Raw genomic sequence first — 15,564 nt, 5'->3', positions numbered from 1 at the left:
GCCATATATATATATATATATATATATATATAAATTTTTAAAAAGGTGAATGAAATGCTTTTCTGCCCATGATCTTCACATCCCATGGAATTAATCAGCTACTTAAGATGCCAGACACCCACGTCTGCCCTGGGCCCAGTCCTGTCTGAGGCGTCTGACCCCATGCCTGCTATATAGCAGCAGCACATGCAGACAGGGCCTCCCTCTGCCCATGAAAACCTGCCCAGCCCTCACCCTGCAGCTCTGGCACAGGAGCTCCAGCCCCAGGACTCCCAGGTGTCCACTCAGTGAGCGCACTCAACACAGACGCTCACCATGGAGACTGGGCTGCGCTGGCTTCTCCTGGTCGCTGTGCTCAAAGGTAATGATGGAGAATGCGGGGTACTGAGTCTGGGAGAGGACGTGAGTGAGAGACACAGAGAGGGTGAGTGACAGTGTGCTGACCAGGACATCTGTGTTTGCAGGTGTCCAGTGTCAGGAGCAGCTGGAGGAGTCCGGGGGAGGCCTGGTCCAGGCTGGGAGATCCCTGAAACTCTCCTGCAAAGCCTCTGGGTTAGACTTCAGTAGCTACAGCATGAGCTGGGTCCACCAGGCTGCAGGAAAGGTCCCGGAGTGGATCGCATATATTTATCCTGGTAGTGGTAGCAGGGCCGATTCACAATCTCCAGCGACAACGCCCAGACACACGGTGTCTCAGCAAATGAACCATCTTACAGAGGATGACACGGCCACCTATTACTGTGTGGGAGACACAGTGAGGGGCTCTCAGGTTGAGCCCAGACACAAACCTCCTTGAGGGGCACACTGCTCCACCAGGGGGCGCACAAGACGCACTGAGCACAGATTCTGGTCATGAGCAGGTGCAGAGAAACCAAGCCCTGGTTTCCTGTCAGGGAATTGGGGTTTCCGCTCTTGTAACAGTTTTGAGAGAAGAAGTCTACTTTTATGACTCTGTCCCTGCCACTGACTTCACTGACCTGGAGATGTCTGATATGACAGGAAGAAGTCCTATATGAACAGTTTCAGGTTCGTGAACGATGACAGTGGTCACCAGGATCAGACATGTGGGACTATCTGAGGACATTGTGAGTGTTGTCCAGTCTGACACAGGATGCGTTCTCAAGGCCCAGCCGGCTTTAGGGCAATTTTAGTTTTCCCTTCAAACCCAGAGAGAGTCAAGCCAGAGACTTGTTTTTTTTAACTTCAATTATTTCAGTCATCCCTCTTCCTATCAAAATGAGCATGTAAGCAAATAGCACCAGCAGTCTTATTTTAAGCTGTTGTTGTTCCACATTCACTTTCTAAAGACTTACGCCCAAACTCCTTTTTACCTTTAATCCTAAAACCATTTGTGGTCCCTAAGGTGAACGTCACAGCACTCAGGAATGTACTTGCAGCTCAGCTGTGTCTCAGGCTGAGCTTCTGCAGGCACCTGGGAAGCCTACAGGGACTTCCTCATCCTCTAGGTCCTGGGACACTCCTGGGGGGGCTCCCTGCCAGAACTCAAGAGGAAAATGCAGTCAAGGTCATCACTGAATGGAAAGCATTGGGTGTGCACTTCCAGCTGATCTGGTTCTACTCCAGTGTCGTGAGAACCCCTGCACCTGCTGTGGTTCAGGGAGAGCAGAAAGTGGGACACACAGCGGCTGTGCACTCTGGGGCTGAAGTCCACATCACAGGGAGCTGTGTCTGTGGCTCCAGCATGATGACCAGTGTCCTGAGGCTGAATCACAGCTGCAGGAAGAGTCAGTACCAGAGACCATGTGTCCATAGTCTCTGCTCTTCACTCCATGTCTATGCTGACTGGGGTCATCAATCCATTTGGAGTCTTTCATTAATATTACAGAGGGAGACACCCAGGCTGCATATCAGAGTGCTGGATGGAGCCCATTTACACACTTTCCCAGGCTAGTAACTGACAGTGCACCCTGGAAGACAGTAGATGATGGATCTGTTATGAGGCCCCATCACCAAGGTGGGAACACTGATGCAGTTCCATGCTCCTGGGTTCCAGCTGCCAAGCCTTGAGTGCACTGCCTTTATTTATCATCTACATAAACATTGACAAACACAACACCAATATTCAGAGTGTTGAATCTTCATTTGTGATCATTTTTGATCATAAATGTTTGATAAATAACACCTGAACACAGACTTATGAGGTACAATAATATGTGCTGAAAAATGAATGTGTCAAATTGAGTAGAGTTATGAAGTCAGACTTATTGACATGCTCATCAGAAAACCACATGTTTCCATGGTAGAATGTCAGTTGTCTCCTGTTTTGGAATTCTGTAGACACAATATTCCCTTCACTGCTGTGACCATGCTGTACAGTAGATCCTCAGTGTGTGGATCCTGTGGGACTGAAACTCTGACCCTACTACAGCATCTCCTCTGCTCCTCCCTTGCTCAGACATTGGTCTTCACCATCATACTTCCTGCCTCTGTGACTTCATCCTTTTATCCCATGTATCCAGCATCACGTATTATTTGTCTTCTTGTCCTGCATGGTTAGCAGAGTGTACTTACCCTGACACATTATCCTTGGACATTATTCTCCAGGATCATCTGAGTTGTCCAAAATACAGAATTTCCTCATCTGTACTGCCATATAAACTTCCTGTTAAATATAATTTTGTCCATTTGTTCCATTGTTGATTCTTTCTTCATGAATATTTCACTGGATTATATGTGTGAACTCTTGTGAATGATGCTGCATTAGTTGAACATGGAAGAGCAGAGGTGTTTGCCACATTGATTGTGGTTCCCCTGGACACCTCCCTGGGATTTCATATTCCTTCTACCCAGAAATGGTGTTTGAAGATCTTGTGATAATTCTGTTTCTCAGTTTTGATGATTTTTCATAATAGATTTACTTGTTTACCTGACTTCGATCTTGTACCACAGTTATCGTCTCTAGCTTCCTCCACATGGATTGTCAGCTCTGGATTGTAGGATAATACTCATTCTAACAGGAAGGATGGGATGTCTCATTGTGCATCTAATATGGACATGCATGATGGTCCCAGATATTTTATATGTTGCCTTTATATCTTTTTTAAACATTTATGGATATTATTTCACTTATTTAGATATTTGCATTTACAAAGAGACTGAGACAGACAGTGATCTTCTAACTCCTGGGTCACTTCCCAGATGGCTACAAAAGCTTCAGCTGGGTTAGGTGACAGCCAGGTGCTTGGAATTCTGTCCAGGTGTCCACATGGCAGTACTTGGAATTTCACTATGGCCTCCCAGAGGGGCTTAGGCAGGAATCTGACACTGGAACCAAACTAGGACACAGCACTAAGCATCCTGACACGGGAGTCAGGAATCCCTCAGGCTCACTCCAGTGCTGCTCCTGTCACCACCTTATCATCACTGCATGTACACAATTGATTTCTTCCCTTGGGATTCAGTTGTCTGTGTTCATTCAACGTATGGATCTAGGCTAGTAATTATATGTATAATTAGTCTTTCATTTATTTTTAGTGTCTATTTATTTTATTTGAAAAGCAGTGTTATGACCAAGAGGAAGAGACCAACAGATGGAGAGAGAATCTTCCATCCACTGGTTTCTTTCCTGAATGACTCTAAAGGCTGGGGGTTGGCTGAGCCTAAAGCCAGTACATGGAACTTCCCCCAGTTTCCCATAGGGCTGGGAGGGGACAAACACTTGGGTCATGGTAGACAGTGATCTCCATTGCACTGCCTGCCTCTGTGAGTTCAAGCTTCTTGATTTCATATATAATTACTGTGACATATGATGTGTCTACACGTACCGGGATTATTTCTGTTATCATATTATGCTCCAGGCTGACCCACGATTTCTTAATGACAGAACAACCTCCTTCTTAATACTGAATAACATCCTTGACCAAATGCGAAATAATCCATTCACTGTTTCATGTACACTTGTGCAGGGTCTCATTTCACCCATACGAGGACGGACTGGGCCCAAGGAAAGGTAAGCATTCTGCTCATCCTTTTCCCAGCCTTGTGATCCTGGGTACAATCAGATGCAGTGGGGAGTCAAGTCAAGCAAGAACTGGTTTATTGTGCTTGTAACAAAGCCTTTTAAAACACAAAATTGCAGAGTCATTGGGGCAGGACATAAGGACCAACCAATCACTTAAAAGATCATTTTACAGGGTCTTTGTTCTGTTAAACCTCACCTACTTAAGTCATCCCTCTCCTCCCATCAAAATAAGCATGTGTACCAAACTGAACCTACAGTTTTTTAAATCTGTGGGTGATCCAGACTCACTTTTTACAGATTATTCCCACAACTCCATTTTCCCTTTAATCCTGGAACAGTCTGTGGTCCCTGTGTGAACGTCACAGCACTCAGGAATGTACTGCAGCTCAGCTGTGTCTCAGGCTGGGCTTCTGCAGGCACCTGGGAAGCCTACAGGGACTTCCTCATCCTCTAGGTCCTGGGACACTCCTGGGGGGGCTCCCTGCATGAACTCAGGAGGAAAGTGCACTGGACATCAGCAGTCAAGGTCATAACTGAATGGAAAGTGTTGGGTGTGCACTTCCAGCTGATCTGGTTCTGCTCCAGTGTCATGGAGCCCCTGCACCTGCTGTGGTTCAGGGAGAGCAGAAAGTGAGACACACAGTGGCTGTGCACTCTGGGGCTGGAGTCCACATCACAGGGATCTGTGTCTGTGAGTCCAGCATGATAACCACACTTGTATCTGACAATGCACCCTGGAAGACAGTAGATGGTGGATGTGTTATGAGGCCTCGTCTCCAAGGTGGGAACATTGATGCAGTTCCATGCTCCTGGGTTCCAGCTTCCAAGCCTGAGTACACTGCCTTTATTTATCATCTCCATAAACATTGGCAAACACAACACGAGTATTCAGAGAACTGAATCTGCAACTGGCCATTTTTGTCATTTTCCCTTCATAAATGTTTGATAAATAATATCTGAACATAAACATATGATATACAATGCTATGTGTTGATCAAATTAACATATCAAATTGATAAAAATTGATTGGAAATATGAAGTCAGTGTTATTGACATGCTCATCAGAAAACCCACATGTTTCCATGGTAGAATGTCAATTTTCTCCTGTTTTTGAATTACATAGACACAATATTCTCTCTCTTTTATTTTTAAAGACTTATTTTATTCATTTGAAGGACAGAGTTACAGAAAGAGGTAGAGACAGAGAGAGAGTTCTTCCATCTGCTGGTTCACTCCCCAGATTGCCATAAGTGTCTGAGCTGCGCCCATCTGAAGCCAGGAGCCAAGAGCTTCTTCCGGGTCCCACACATGGGTACAGGGCCCCAAGCACTTCTTTCCCGGGCCATAGCAGAGAGCTGGATTGGAAGAGGACCAGCCAGGACTAGAACTGGCACCCACATGGGATGCCGGCACTTCAGGCCAGTGCTTTAATCCGCTGCACCACATCGCTGATCCCACAATATTCCCTTAACTGCAGTCACCATGCAGTACAGTGGATCACTCAATGTGTGGATCCTGTCGTGGTGAAGCTCGGACCTTGCTCCAGTGTCTCTTCTGTTCCTCCCATACTCAGACTTTTGTCTTCAGCATTGTACTTCTGCCTCTGTGAGTTCATCCTTTTATCCCACATAACTAGCATCACATATTATTTGTCTTCTTGGCCTGGATGGTTAGCAGAGTATACTTATCCTGACACATTATCCTTAGACATTATACTCCAGGATCATCCAAGTTGTAAAAATAACAGAATTCCCTCCACTTTACTGCCATATAAACTCCCTTTTGATTTATAATTTTTTCCATTGGTTCCATTATCCATTCATTCTTCCATGAAGATTTCACTGGATTATATGTGTGGACTCTTGATAATGGCATGTGGGGAGCAACTCGGACTAGACTAAGTTACTGAAATTAAGACTTATTCTATGCATCTGCTCTCCCACAATATGGCACTGGGAGAGGAGTAAACAGCTTCTACACAGCTCTTCTTGCCAATTTGATTGACTGACCTGCAGGAGCTGATCCTGCTCCTGATTGGAGGAGAGCAACGTACTCGGCGTGTGGGTAGCAGAGTTGGGATTGGTGGAAGAGGACTATAAAGGAGAAGAGAGACAACATGCACCAGGAACATCTAAGGGGAACATCCAGATAACATCTGAGCAGCCACCAAGAGAGCCGGCTGGCGGTGTGCCGCTCCCCCGCGGAAGTGGTGAAAGTGGCAGGGGGAGCCGCCCTTCCACGGAAGTGGAAGGATCGGCAGCCAACCCGGGAAGAACCAGCAGCAAACCCGGGAAGGGCCGAGCAGACAAAAGAACAGCGCAGGGTCTAGTGTCGTTCCTCCACGAAGAGGGGGAGTGACATAATGTTGCCGTGATTCGGAGAGGAAGCCTAGGTGACATAATGGTGCCTTGACTCAGATAGGAAACCTAGGAGGGAAGAAGCAGGAAAAAGTGGGAAAATACTGGAGAGAGATTAGAGAGAGCCTAGGGAAAAGCCGGATGGAAAAAGTGACAGAAGAAGTTAGGATTGAAAGCGAAAGTGAAAGCTAGAAGAAACTTAGACTCAGATACAGACTGTGGGGAGAAGCCAGGAGAAATGAGAGGGGAATATTGTTGGAAGAAAAGTTAGGAAACATACCGGGTAGAGAAAAATATGTTAGGGAGGATGAAGCCGCGGGGGCAGGCCGAAGCAGAGATGTAAGCTAGGTGGGATTCGTCAAGTCAGCCCAGGGAGCAAAAGGTGAAAAACTAAAACCAGAAGCGGAGATGTAAGCTAGGTTGGAATCCGTCAGATTAGCCCGGGGAGCAAAAGACAGGAAGCCAAACCAAAAGGCAGAGACGTAAGCTAGGTTGGATTTCGTCAGGTTAGCCCAGGGAACTTAGACTGAAAACCGAGAAGTGGAAACGTGAGCTAGGCCCTGATTCGTGGAAGCCGCCCCGCGCAGAGAAAGCGCGTGGGGCACAAGCGGAAAGAGCGCACAGGGTGCGAGTAGATAGGAAGTGCGGGGCTGGCGCAGAGGCCGTGGTGCGGGCGCGAAGGGTGCGGAGACCGCGGAGTGCACGCGAAGCCGGGAAGCCACAGAGATGAGAGAGGCGTGGGCTGAAGCCGCGCAGAGCCAGGAAGCCACCACGGGGCGAGGCGCCAAGAAGCCGCCTTGGGGTGCGCGCCGGGAAGCCCGGGGATAAGAGAAACAGAAGTATAGAAGTAAAATGAGAAAAATAGGAATGCTGGCAGATAGAAGTAAAATAGGAGAGATAGGAATGCCCGGAGACAGAGAAATAGAGAAAAATAAGGCCTCCCCACAACATGGCAATGAGAGGGCTTGGATTCGGTCTGCCTGATTAGGCAATAAGCACTTGCAGGCAGCTCGAGCAGAGCGTGCACTGCAGGGCATCGAACACAGGCACGCATCAGTGCCTAAAAACCTCCTCACAACATGGCGAAGAGAGGACCCGGATTTGGTTTGCCTGATTGGTAGGGCTTGTAAGCCCCTGTGGGCAACTGTAGCAAGCAGAGCAGAGTGTGTGCTGTGGGGCACCGAAGACAGGCGTGTATCAATGCCAAAAAATAAAAAGAAAGGGGGAACTGTGGGGAGCAACTCGGACTAGACTAAGTTACTGAAATTAAGACTTATTCTATGCATCTGCTCTCCCACAATATGGCACTGGGAGAGGAGTAAACAACTTCTACACAGCTGCCTCCAGTTTGACCAATAACCTGCAGGAGCTGATCCTGCTCCTGATTGCAGGAGAGCAGCATACTCGGCGTGTGGGTAGCAGAGTTGGGATTGGTGGAAGAGGACTATAAGGGAGAAGAGAGACAACATGCACCAGGAACATCTAAGAGGAACATCCGGATAACAGTTGAGCAGCCCTCGAGAGAGCCAGCCGGCGGTGTGCCACTCCCCCATGGAAGTGGGGAAAGTGGCAGGGGGTGCCGCCCTTCCACGGAAGTGGAAGGATCGGCAGCCAACCCGGGAAAAACCAGCAGCAAACCCGGGAAGGGCCGAGCAGACAAAAGAACAGCGCAGGGTCTAGTGTCATTCCTCTGTGAAGAGGGGGAGCGACAATGGCGCTTCTTAACTGACAAGGAACTGCAGATGTATTTCCCACAGTGGCTGCAGATCCTGTGGACACACCCCTGGGATACCATATTCCTTCTACCCACACGTGGTGTTTGAGGATCCTGTGATAATCCGATTTCTCAGTTTTTGAAGATTTTCCATAATGGTTTTACTAATTTACCTGACTCAAGCCTTGTACCAGTGTTGTCATTTCTTGCTTCCTCCCAAAGAATTGTCAGCTCTGGCTTGTCTGATAATTCTCATACTAACAGGAGGGATGGGATGTCTCATTGTGCTTCTAACATATACATGCATGGTGAACCCAGATTGTAGCATTTGCATGTTTACTTTCATATCTTCTTTTAAACATTTATATTATTATATCACTTATTTTAAAATTTATATTAACATATTTTTCCACAAACACAAAGAAACTGAGACTGACAGTGATCTTCTAACTCCTGGTCACTTCCCACATGGCTACAAAAGCTTCAGCTGGGTCAAGAAACAGCAAGGTGCTTGGAATTCTGAGTGGTTCCAACTAAATCTGGAGACACAGGTGAGTCTTTGAGGTAGGAACAAAGGAGTGGGGCTCATCAACTGTTTTATTCTGCTTGTTGGCTCCATAATGAGGTACCCCAGATAGGAGGTGTATGGAGCAAAAAGGTTTATTAGCTCATAGCTGTAGAGGCTAGAAGTCTAGGATCAGACAGTGAGAATGTTGTGCTGTCAGCCATCATAATATTGTGAACACCATGGCAGTCTTCAGGCATCCTAATATTGTGAACACAGACAGGAGGGACCCCATCCCCACACGGGACTTCAGATGAAACCAGGGCTGACTCTAGCAGCACTGTGCTCTGTGCTGAAGCTGGGGACCCAGGAAATCTACTGTGATCTCCTCCAAGAGCAGATTCCCCAGGAATGGACACATCCCACTAGGCCTCACTCCCAGAGCTCTCAGCGCTTCTGCCATGGTCACCCTGGGAGCACATCTACAACACAACACCTTTGGGACACACTGAGCTGTGGTGGAATGAGAAGGCCATGCCTAGATGGCTGCTGGAAAGTGAGCATCAGTTACTCAGGGATGGCTTCAACGCCACCTGGCAACAGAGCCTGCCTGGCAACAGGCTGTGATTGGATGGCTTCAGATACTGCCTGGAAACAGGCTGTGATTGGTTAGGCATAAACCGCCCCTTGACCTGATTGGCTGCCTCAGCTATATGAGCTGTGGTACCAACTGAAATAAATGAGTCTGTGGGCTGCTTGCTTCTGGCCTGCATTCACCCAACTCCTGGGGTCTGTGTGGTGACTCCACGCCTCTTGCCCCCACCAGAATGAATCCATAGCAACACTGAGCCACACACATATCACAGAGGTTTGCTTCTATACCCATTGTAGGCCTGATGACGCAGAACCTGTCGATCAGGATGAACAAGCCAATTGTGTATCACAGTTATTTTGAGACTGCAGAAGACTCAGAACAGTTCTAAACACAGCTCATACAGATAGTTCCTTCTTATTCCTTTTGGATACAGGCTATTGATCATACATTTGATATGAGAATAGTCACTTCCAATCTGTGTGTAGGCTGCTCACTTCTCAGTCAGTCTGTTTGTAATGCAGAAGCTCTGTAGTTATGCAGCATCATCTAAAAATGTTTTCTTAGGTTGCTCGAAATTTGAAGATCTGAAAGGAAAATCATGGACAGACCATATCAGGAAGATTTTGCCCAATGGTTCCTTTGGTAGTTTTACAAGGACTTTATATCTGACATTAGATCCTGGTTAATTCAATGCTTTTTATGTAAACATCCAGACCGTGAACCCCAGTCAGTGCTGTTACGTTGGGGCCATGCTCAGCACTGATGGTGTGAGGACAAACCACATCCACCCCCAGCAGGCTGCTCCCAGCATTCTGTGTGGTCCTGTTCAGGGCACTGGAGACCTCAGCTTCCTCCATGAGGCCCTGACGTTGAATCCACTCATGGTGGGAGTCGTCACTGGATGCACTCCCAAGAGACGATACCATTCCACGTCTCCCATGCACCTGTGCTAGTTTTACTCAGTGGTGGTCAGTGTGGGGGTTGCCGGGGGCAAGGACACCTGATCAGACCTCCTGACTCAGTGCTCTCCTGCAGGCACTGGGGCTCCAGCAGTGTGGCCCTTCCACCTGTCCTTACCTCCTGCACAGCAGAGCCCACCCCTCCACCAGGTCCTCTCCCTCCTGCTGCTGGACCCTGTCCTCACTGTCACTTCCCCACGTGCCATGCTTCTCCTCCCCAGTCCTCAGCTTTGGGGGTGGAGCCATCCCCTGAAGATGCAGACTTCTGTGTCTTGGGGGATCAGTGCTGGCACAGTGTCTGGGGTGGACTCTGCTCACGAACATTTTCTACAGGATTTCACCAGGACATGGGTCATGATGGTTTCCTCCTGCAGGTGAATCACTTTCCTACTCAGTGGACACAGAGGAGCAGGGTCTGGGGTATTGAGGCTGAGGATGCTGTTCCTGCAGAGCCGTGAGCAGAGCCAGCACTGCTTGGTATGCGTGTGTGGTCTCTCCAACTGAGCAGCTGAAGGCTGCATGTTAGGTGGAACTTACCCTCCATACTTGATGCATGGAGCCTCCCATCATGCATGTGGGGACCTCACCACCCAGTGATCCCATTGAGAGAGGGCTTTAGGGAGGGGAAAATACCATGAGGGTTGCTGCCTGCAATGAAGGGAATACGACCCTTAGAGAGACCCTTCAGTAACTCAAGTTTTAAATTTCAGTTATTCCCACATGAGGGAAGGAAAAGGGAGAGACACTCCCATGCATGCACTTTCCCAAGTGTCGCTTGGACAGGTCTGCTTCCCAGCCTCACCCAGTTTCAGGACAACAATCTGGTGCATCCACGAGAGTGACAGTGCCCAAATATCATCCCATAAACTTCTGATTCCTGGGGTTGCAGGAGTAGGAATCTGGTACTGGGTGCCAGAGCCACATATGAGATGCAGGCACTCCCTTGAGGGGTGAGCGCAACCTAAACAGTGAAAATTTTAATTTATTATTTCCATGAAATTTAATAACACAGTTAATACGAATGTACTGCACAGTTGTAGAAAATATCATATACTTACTCTGCTTTATTTAAAGTTATATTCATATCAGGTTTTCAGATACTTTGTTTAAAAACTAAGAAGCCTTCATTCACCTGGGCCCCACAGGACCTGAAAACTCAATGCCTTCACCTTCCGCCCCCAACAAACCTGCATGTCACTCAGAGCTGAACTGGATGAAATCCATTGTGAAGGAACCCAAAGGGGCTCAGGCCTTAATGTGACTGGAGGAGGTGGGCCGGGGGCTGGGTGACACAGGGGCAGTGGACAGCACCGTGGGATGTGATATTTGCTCTTGGTGAAGTTGTGATGAGGAGTGAGAGAGGCACAGCTGAATTGCACTCAACACAGGCACACTTTCAACATGTGCGGCTGCCTCTGTATCTATCACAGCTCAACAGCATTGCCCATGGAAGCAAAATTTACCATCTGAGAAGTTGTGAAGGACAGACAGACAGACACTGGCACATGGAACACCACACTCAGATGCACCTGCGTGGAACCTGGTCCCCTGTGCATCTCTCTGTCAAAAACGGAATCCAGCAAAATGCTCCATGTTCTGCTGCTGGCAGGGAGTTCTGCAGACCTCACCAGGAAGCCCCCGTGAGTGCTGAGGGTGGACTCGGGCAGAGCTGAGTCCTGTGGTGAGGGGGCAGATGCAGATGCTGGACTCCTGTTAGCACATGGAGTTGGAGACACATACAGAGTCTACTGATGATTTCTCCTGTAACACTGATCTGGAATCATTGCTAAGTGAACCCATGATACAGGTTATGGTTCCATTCACATAAAAGGACTAAGACAGGGTTCAAAGTGCAATCAGAGCACAAAGTTATCACTGGTTCCGTAAGTGTGCACTACAGACGGCCCCGGTAACACTACTCAGTCTGGGTCTGTCCTGTCTGAGGCGTCTGACCCCATGCCTGCTATATAGGAGCAGACATGAGATAGGGCTCCCTCTGCCCATGAAAACCAGCCTAGCCCTCACCCTGCAGCTCTGGCACAGGAGCTCCAGCCCCAGGACTCCCAGGTGTACACTCAGTGATTGCACTCAATACAGACGCTCACATGGAGACTGGGCTGCGCTGGTTTCTCCTGGTCGCTGTGCTCAAAGGTAATGATGGAGAACGCGGGGTACTGAGTCTGGGAGAGGACGTGAGTGAGAGACACAGAGAGTGTGAGTGACAGTGTCCTGACCAGGACGTCTGTGTTTGTAGGTGTCCAGTGTCAGCAGCTGGAGGAGTCCGGAGGAGGCCTGGTCCAGCCTGGAGGATCCCTGAAACTCTGCTGCAAAGCCTCTGGATTCACCTTCAGTAGCTACTACATGTGCTGGGTCCGCCAGGCTCCAGGGAAGGGGCTGGAGTGGATCAGATGCATTTATGCTGGTAGTGGTAGCACACACTACGCGAGCTGGGTGAATGGCTGATTCACTCTCTCCAGAGACAACGCCCAGAGCACAGTTTGCCTACAACTGAACAGTCTGACAGCGGCGGACACGGCCACCTATTTCTGTGCCAGAGACACAGTGAGGGGACCTCAGGCTGAGCCCAGACACAAACCTCCGTGCAGGGGCGCGCGGCTCCACCAGGGGGCGCACAAGACGTACCGAGAGCACATTCTGGTCTTGAGCAGGTGCAGGAAGAGATGAGCCCTGGTTTCCTGTCAGGGAATTGGGGTTTCCTCTCCGGTAGCCGTTTTGAGGAATTAATTCTACTCTTGTTGTTCTGACCCTACCGATGACTTCAGTGATGGTGATAAAGTTTGATGTGAAAGGAAGGAGTCGTTAATGAACAACTTCAGTTCATAAACAAGGACAGCAGTCACCAGGATCAGAGATCCTGGGAATCTCTGAGGACCCTGGTGATTCTTTTCCAACCTGACTCAGATAGAGCCCTCAGGGCACTGCTAACTTTAGGACAATTTTAGTTTTCCTTTTAGAACCAGGGACAGTAGAGCTAGGGTTTTTGTTCTGGTAAACCTCAACTACCTAAGTCATCCCTCTCCTCCCATCAAAATGAGCATGTGTACCGAACTGAACCTACATTTTTTTTGACAGGCAGAGTGGACCATAATAGAGAGAGACAGAGAGAAAGGTCATCCTTTTCCGTTGGTTTGCCCCCCAATGGCTGCTGCGACAGTCGCACTGCAGGCAGCACACCTCACAGATCCGAAGCCAGGAGCCAGGTGCTTCTCCTGGTCTCCCATGTGTTTGAGGGACCCAAGGAGTTAGGCCATCCTCCACTGCACTCCCGGGCCACAGCAGAGAGCTGGCCTGGAAGAGGAGCGACTGGGACAGAATCCAGCGCCCTGACCGGGACTAGAATCTGGGGTGCCGGCACCGCAGGTGGAGCATTATAGTCTATTGAGACGCAGTGCCGGCCACATAATGTTTTTTTAATCTGTGGATGATCCACACTCACTTTCTACAGACTTATACCCGACCTCTATTTCCCGTTAATCCTGAAAACACATTGTGGTCCCTGTGTGAACGTCACAGCACTCAGGAATGTACTTGCTGCTCAGCTCTCAGGCTGAGCTTCTGCAGGCACCTGGGAAACCTACAGGGACTTCCTCCTTCTTTAGGTCCTGGGACCTTCCTGTGGGGCTCCCTGCATGAACTCAGGAGGGAAATGCAATGGACATCAGCAGTCAAGGTCATCACTGAATGGAAAGTGTTGGGTGTGCACTTCCAGCTGATCTGGTTCTGCTCCAGTGTTGTGGGACCCCTGCACCTGCTGTGGATCAGCAAAGCAGAAAGTGGGACACACAGTGGCTGTGCACTCTGGGGCTGGAGTCCACATCATGTGGAGCTGTGTCTGTGGGTCCAGCATGATGACCAGTGTCCTGAGGCTGAATCACAGCTGCAGGAAGAGCCAGTCCCAGAGACCATGTGTCTAGTGTCCCTGTTCTTCACTCCACATCTATGCTGACTGGCATTATCAATCCATTTTTAGTCTTTCATCAGTTTTAGAGAGGGAGACAACCAGGCTGCATATCAGAGTCCTGGACAGAGCCCATTACACTCCTCCCCATACTTGTACCTGATAGTACACCCTGGAGGACAGTAGATGATGGATCCATTATGAGGTCCCGTCACCAAGGTGGGAACGTTGATACAGCTTCATACTCCTTCATACGTTCCCAGCTGCCATATTTTGAGTACAATGGCCTAATTTATCATCTCAATAAAACATTGGGAAACACAATGCCAGTATTCAGAGAACTGATCTGCAGTTGGGCACTTTTGTTAATCTTTACATATGTGTTTTTTGAATAATACCTGTACTCATTGAATTTGATATTCCTTAAAAAATAAATTTAGACTGCTCCAAGTTGGTGGAATAGGGAGGGAGCACACTGGTAGCCCGGGGAAAGATAGTTTAATAAAAGTGGAGATACTGTAGTCTCAGGGAAGAGTTAGGGAAAAACCTGCAAAGGAAACTGTTCTGGAACTAGTGGGATACAATGGACCTACGTGGAGGGCACGAGCATCCATGGCTCAGGACCCCAGTGCTGAGTCTACACACCAGCGCTGGAAAGGGAGGTGAGGTGAAACTGCAGTAGCCCAAGACACTGGTGGGAAAGCGGCAGAAAAGCCTACAGGGAATGAGGCTTGAAGCCCCATGGGGGAAAACTCACCATGCTAACTAGAGGAGAGAGAAAATATAAAATGGACCAGTACGGACACGATTCCCTCTCTCCACTCACCTTACAAAGGCAAGCAAGAAAAAGAGCAGGTGCCATTTGGACATATATAACAGCTGCACCAGCTCAGGGCTGTGCCCACCCTCAGCCAAGCAGAAAAAAATGACTCTGGTGGGGAGAAATACCAGGAGGTTAAGACCTAGTGAATGTGTGCAGCTTATGAACTGGGACTGTGAAAAAAGAAAAAACTGAGGGTGTGTGAGGGAACTCACAGAGTACCTGAGACATGAGTACTCTCGGGAGACACCACAAACTCAGTAACCTTGGCCAAACGGTGGGAGACATTGCAGGGGAATCTGAGCTTACACAGAGGGCTGCACAGATCCTTTGTGTGGTCCTTGGGACAGAGTGGACAAATATTATACCCACTGGGGCTAGTGCTCAGGCACTGGTTGCCTTCAAGGAGAATAGCTCATCTGTGCAGAATTACTTCCCTTCTGAATAAAAGAGAGAGAAGCTTTACCATGCCAAACCTGGGTGTGTCACCGTTGGCACACCCTTACCATAAAGAACTGCACAGAGCCCTCTGGACACACCCACCGCAAGCCTCTAGAGATTTACCAAAAGCAGACAGTCCACTTAATCTAGGGTCATAGTATAAAGAGAAAAGCCAACACAGCAAGGAAAAAAAAAGAAGAAGAAACCAAAGAATATTTCCCAATACCAAACAACAAATGCAGAAACCAAGGAAACAAGAACAAGGAAGACAT

The 15,564-nt window shown here is 48.5% G+C and overlaps 1 gene segment (V, D, J or C); it reads left to right on the top strand.

Annotated features, from left to right (window-relative positions):
• Positions 1 to 315: 315 nt before the first annotated feature.
• LOC103347093 (immunoglobulin heavy variable 3-23-like) lies at positions 316 to 796 on the top strand. The segment is given in 2 exon segments: positions 316 to 361; positions 465 to 796. Coding segments are annotated over 2 exon segments (378 nt in total).
• The last annotated feature ends 14,768 nt before the right edge of the window (positions 797 to 15,564 follow it).

This window comes from Oryctolagus cuniculus, chromosome 20, assembly GCF_964237555.1.
Source record: "Oryctolagus cuniculus chromosome 20, mOryCun1.1, whole genome shotgun sequence".
Taxonomy (NCBI): Eukaryota; Metazoa; Chordata; class Mammalia; order Lagomorpha; family Leporidae; genus Oryctolagus; species Oryctolagus cuniculus.
Note: the sequence above shows the minus strand (reverse complement) of the source record. Positions and strands in the feature narration are given on the sequence as shown.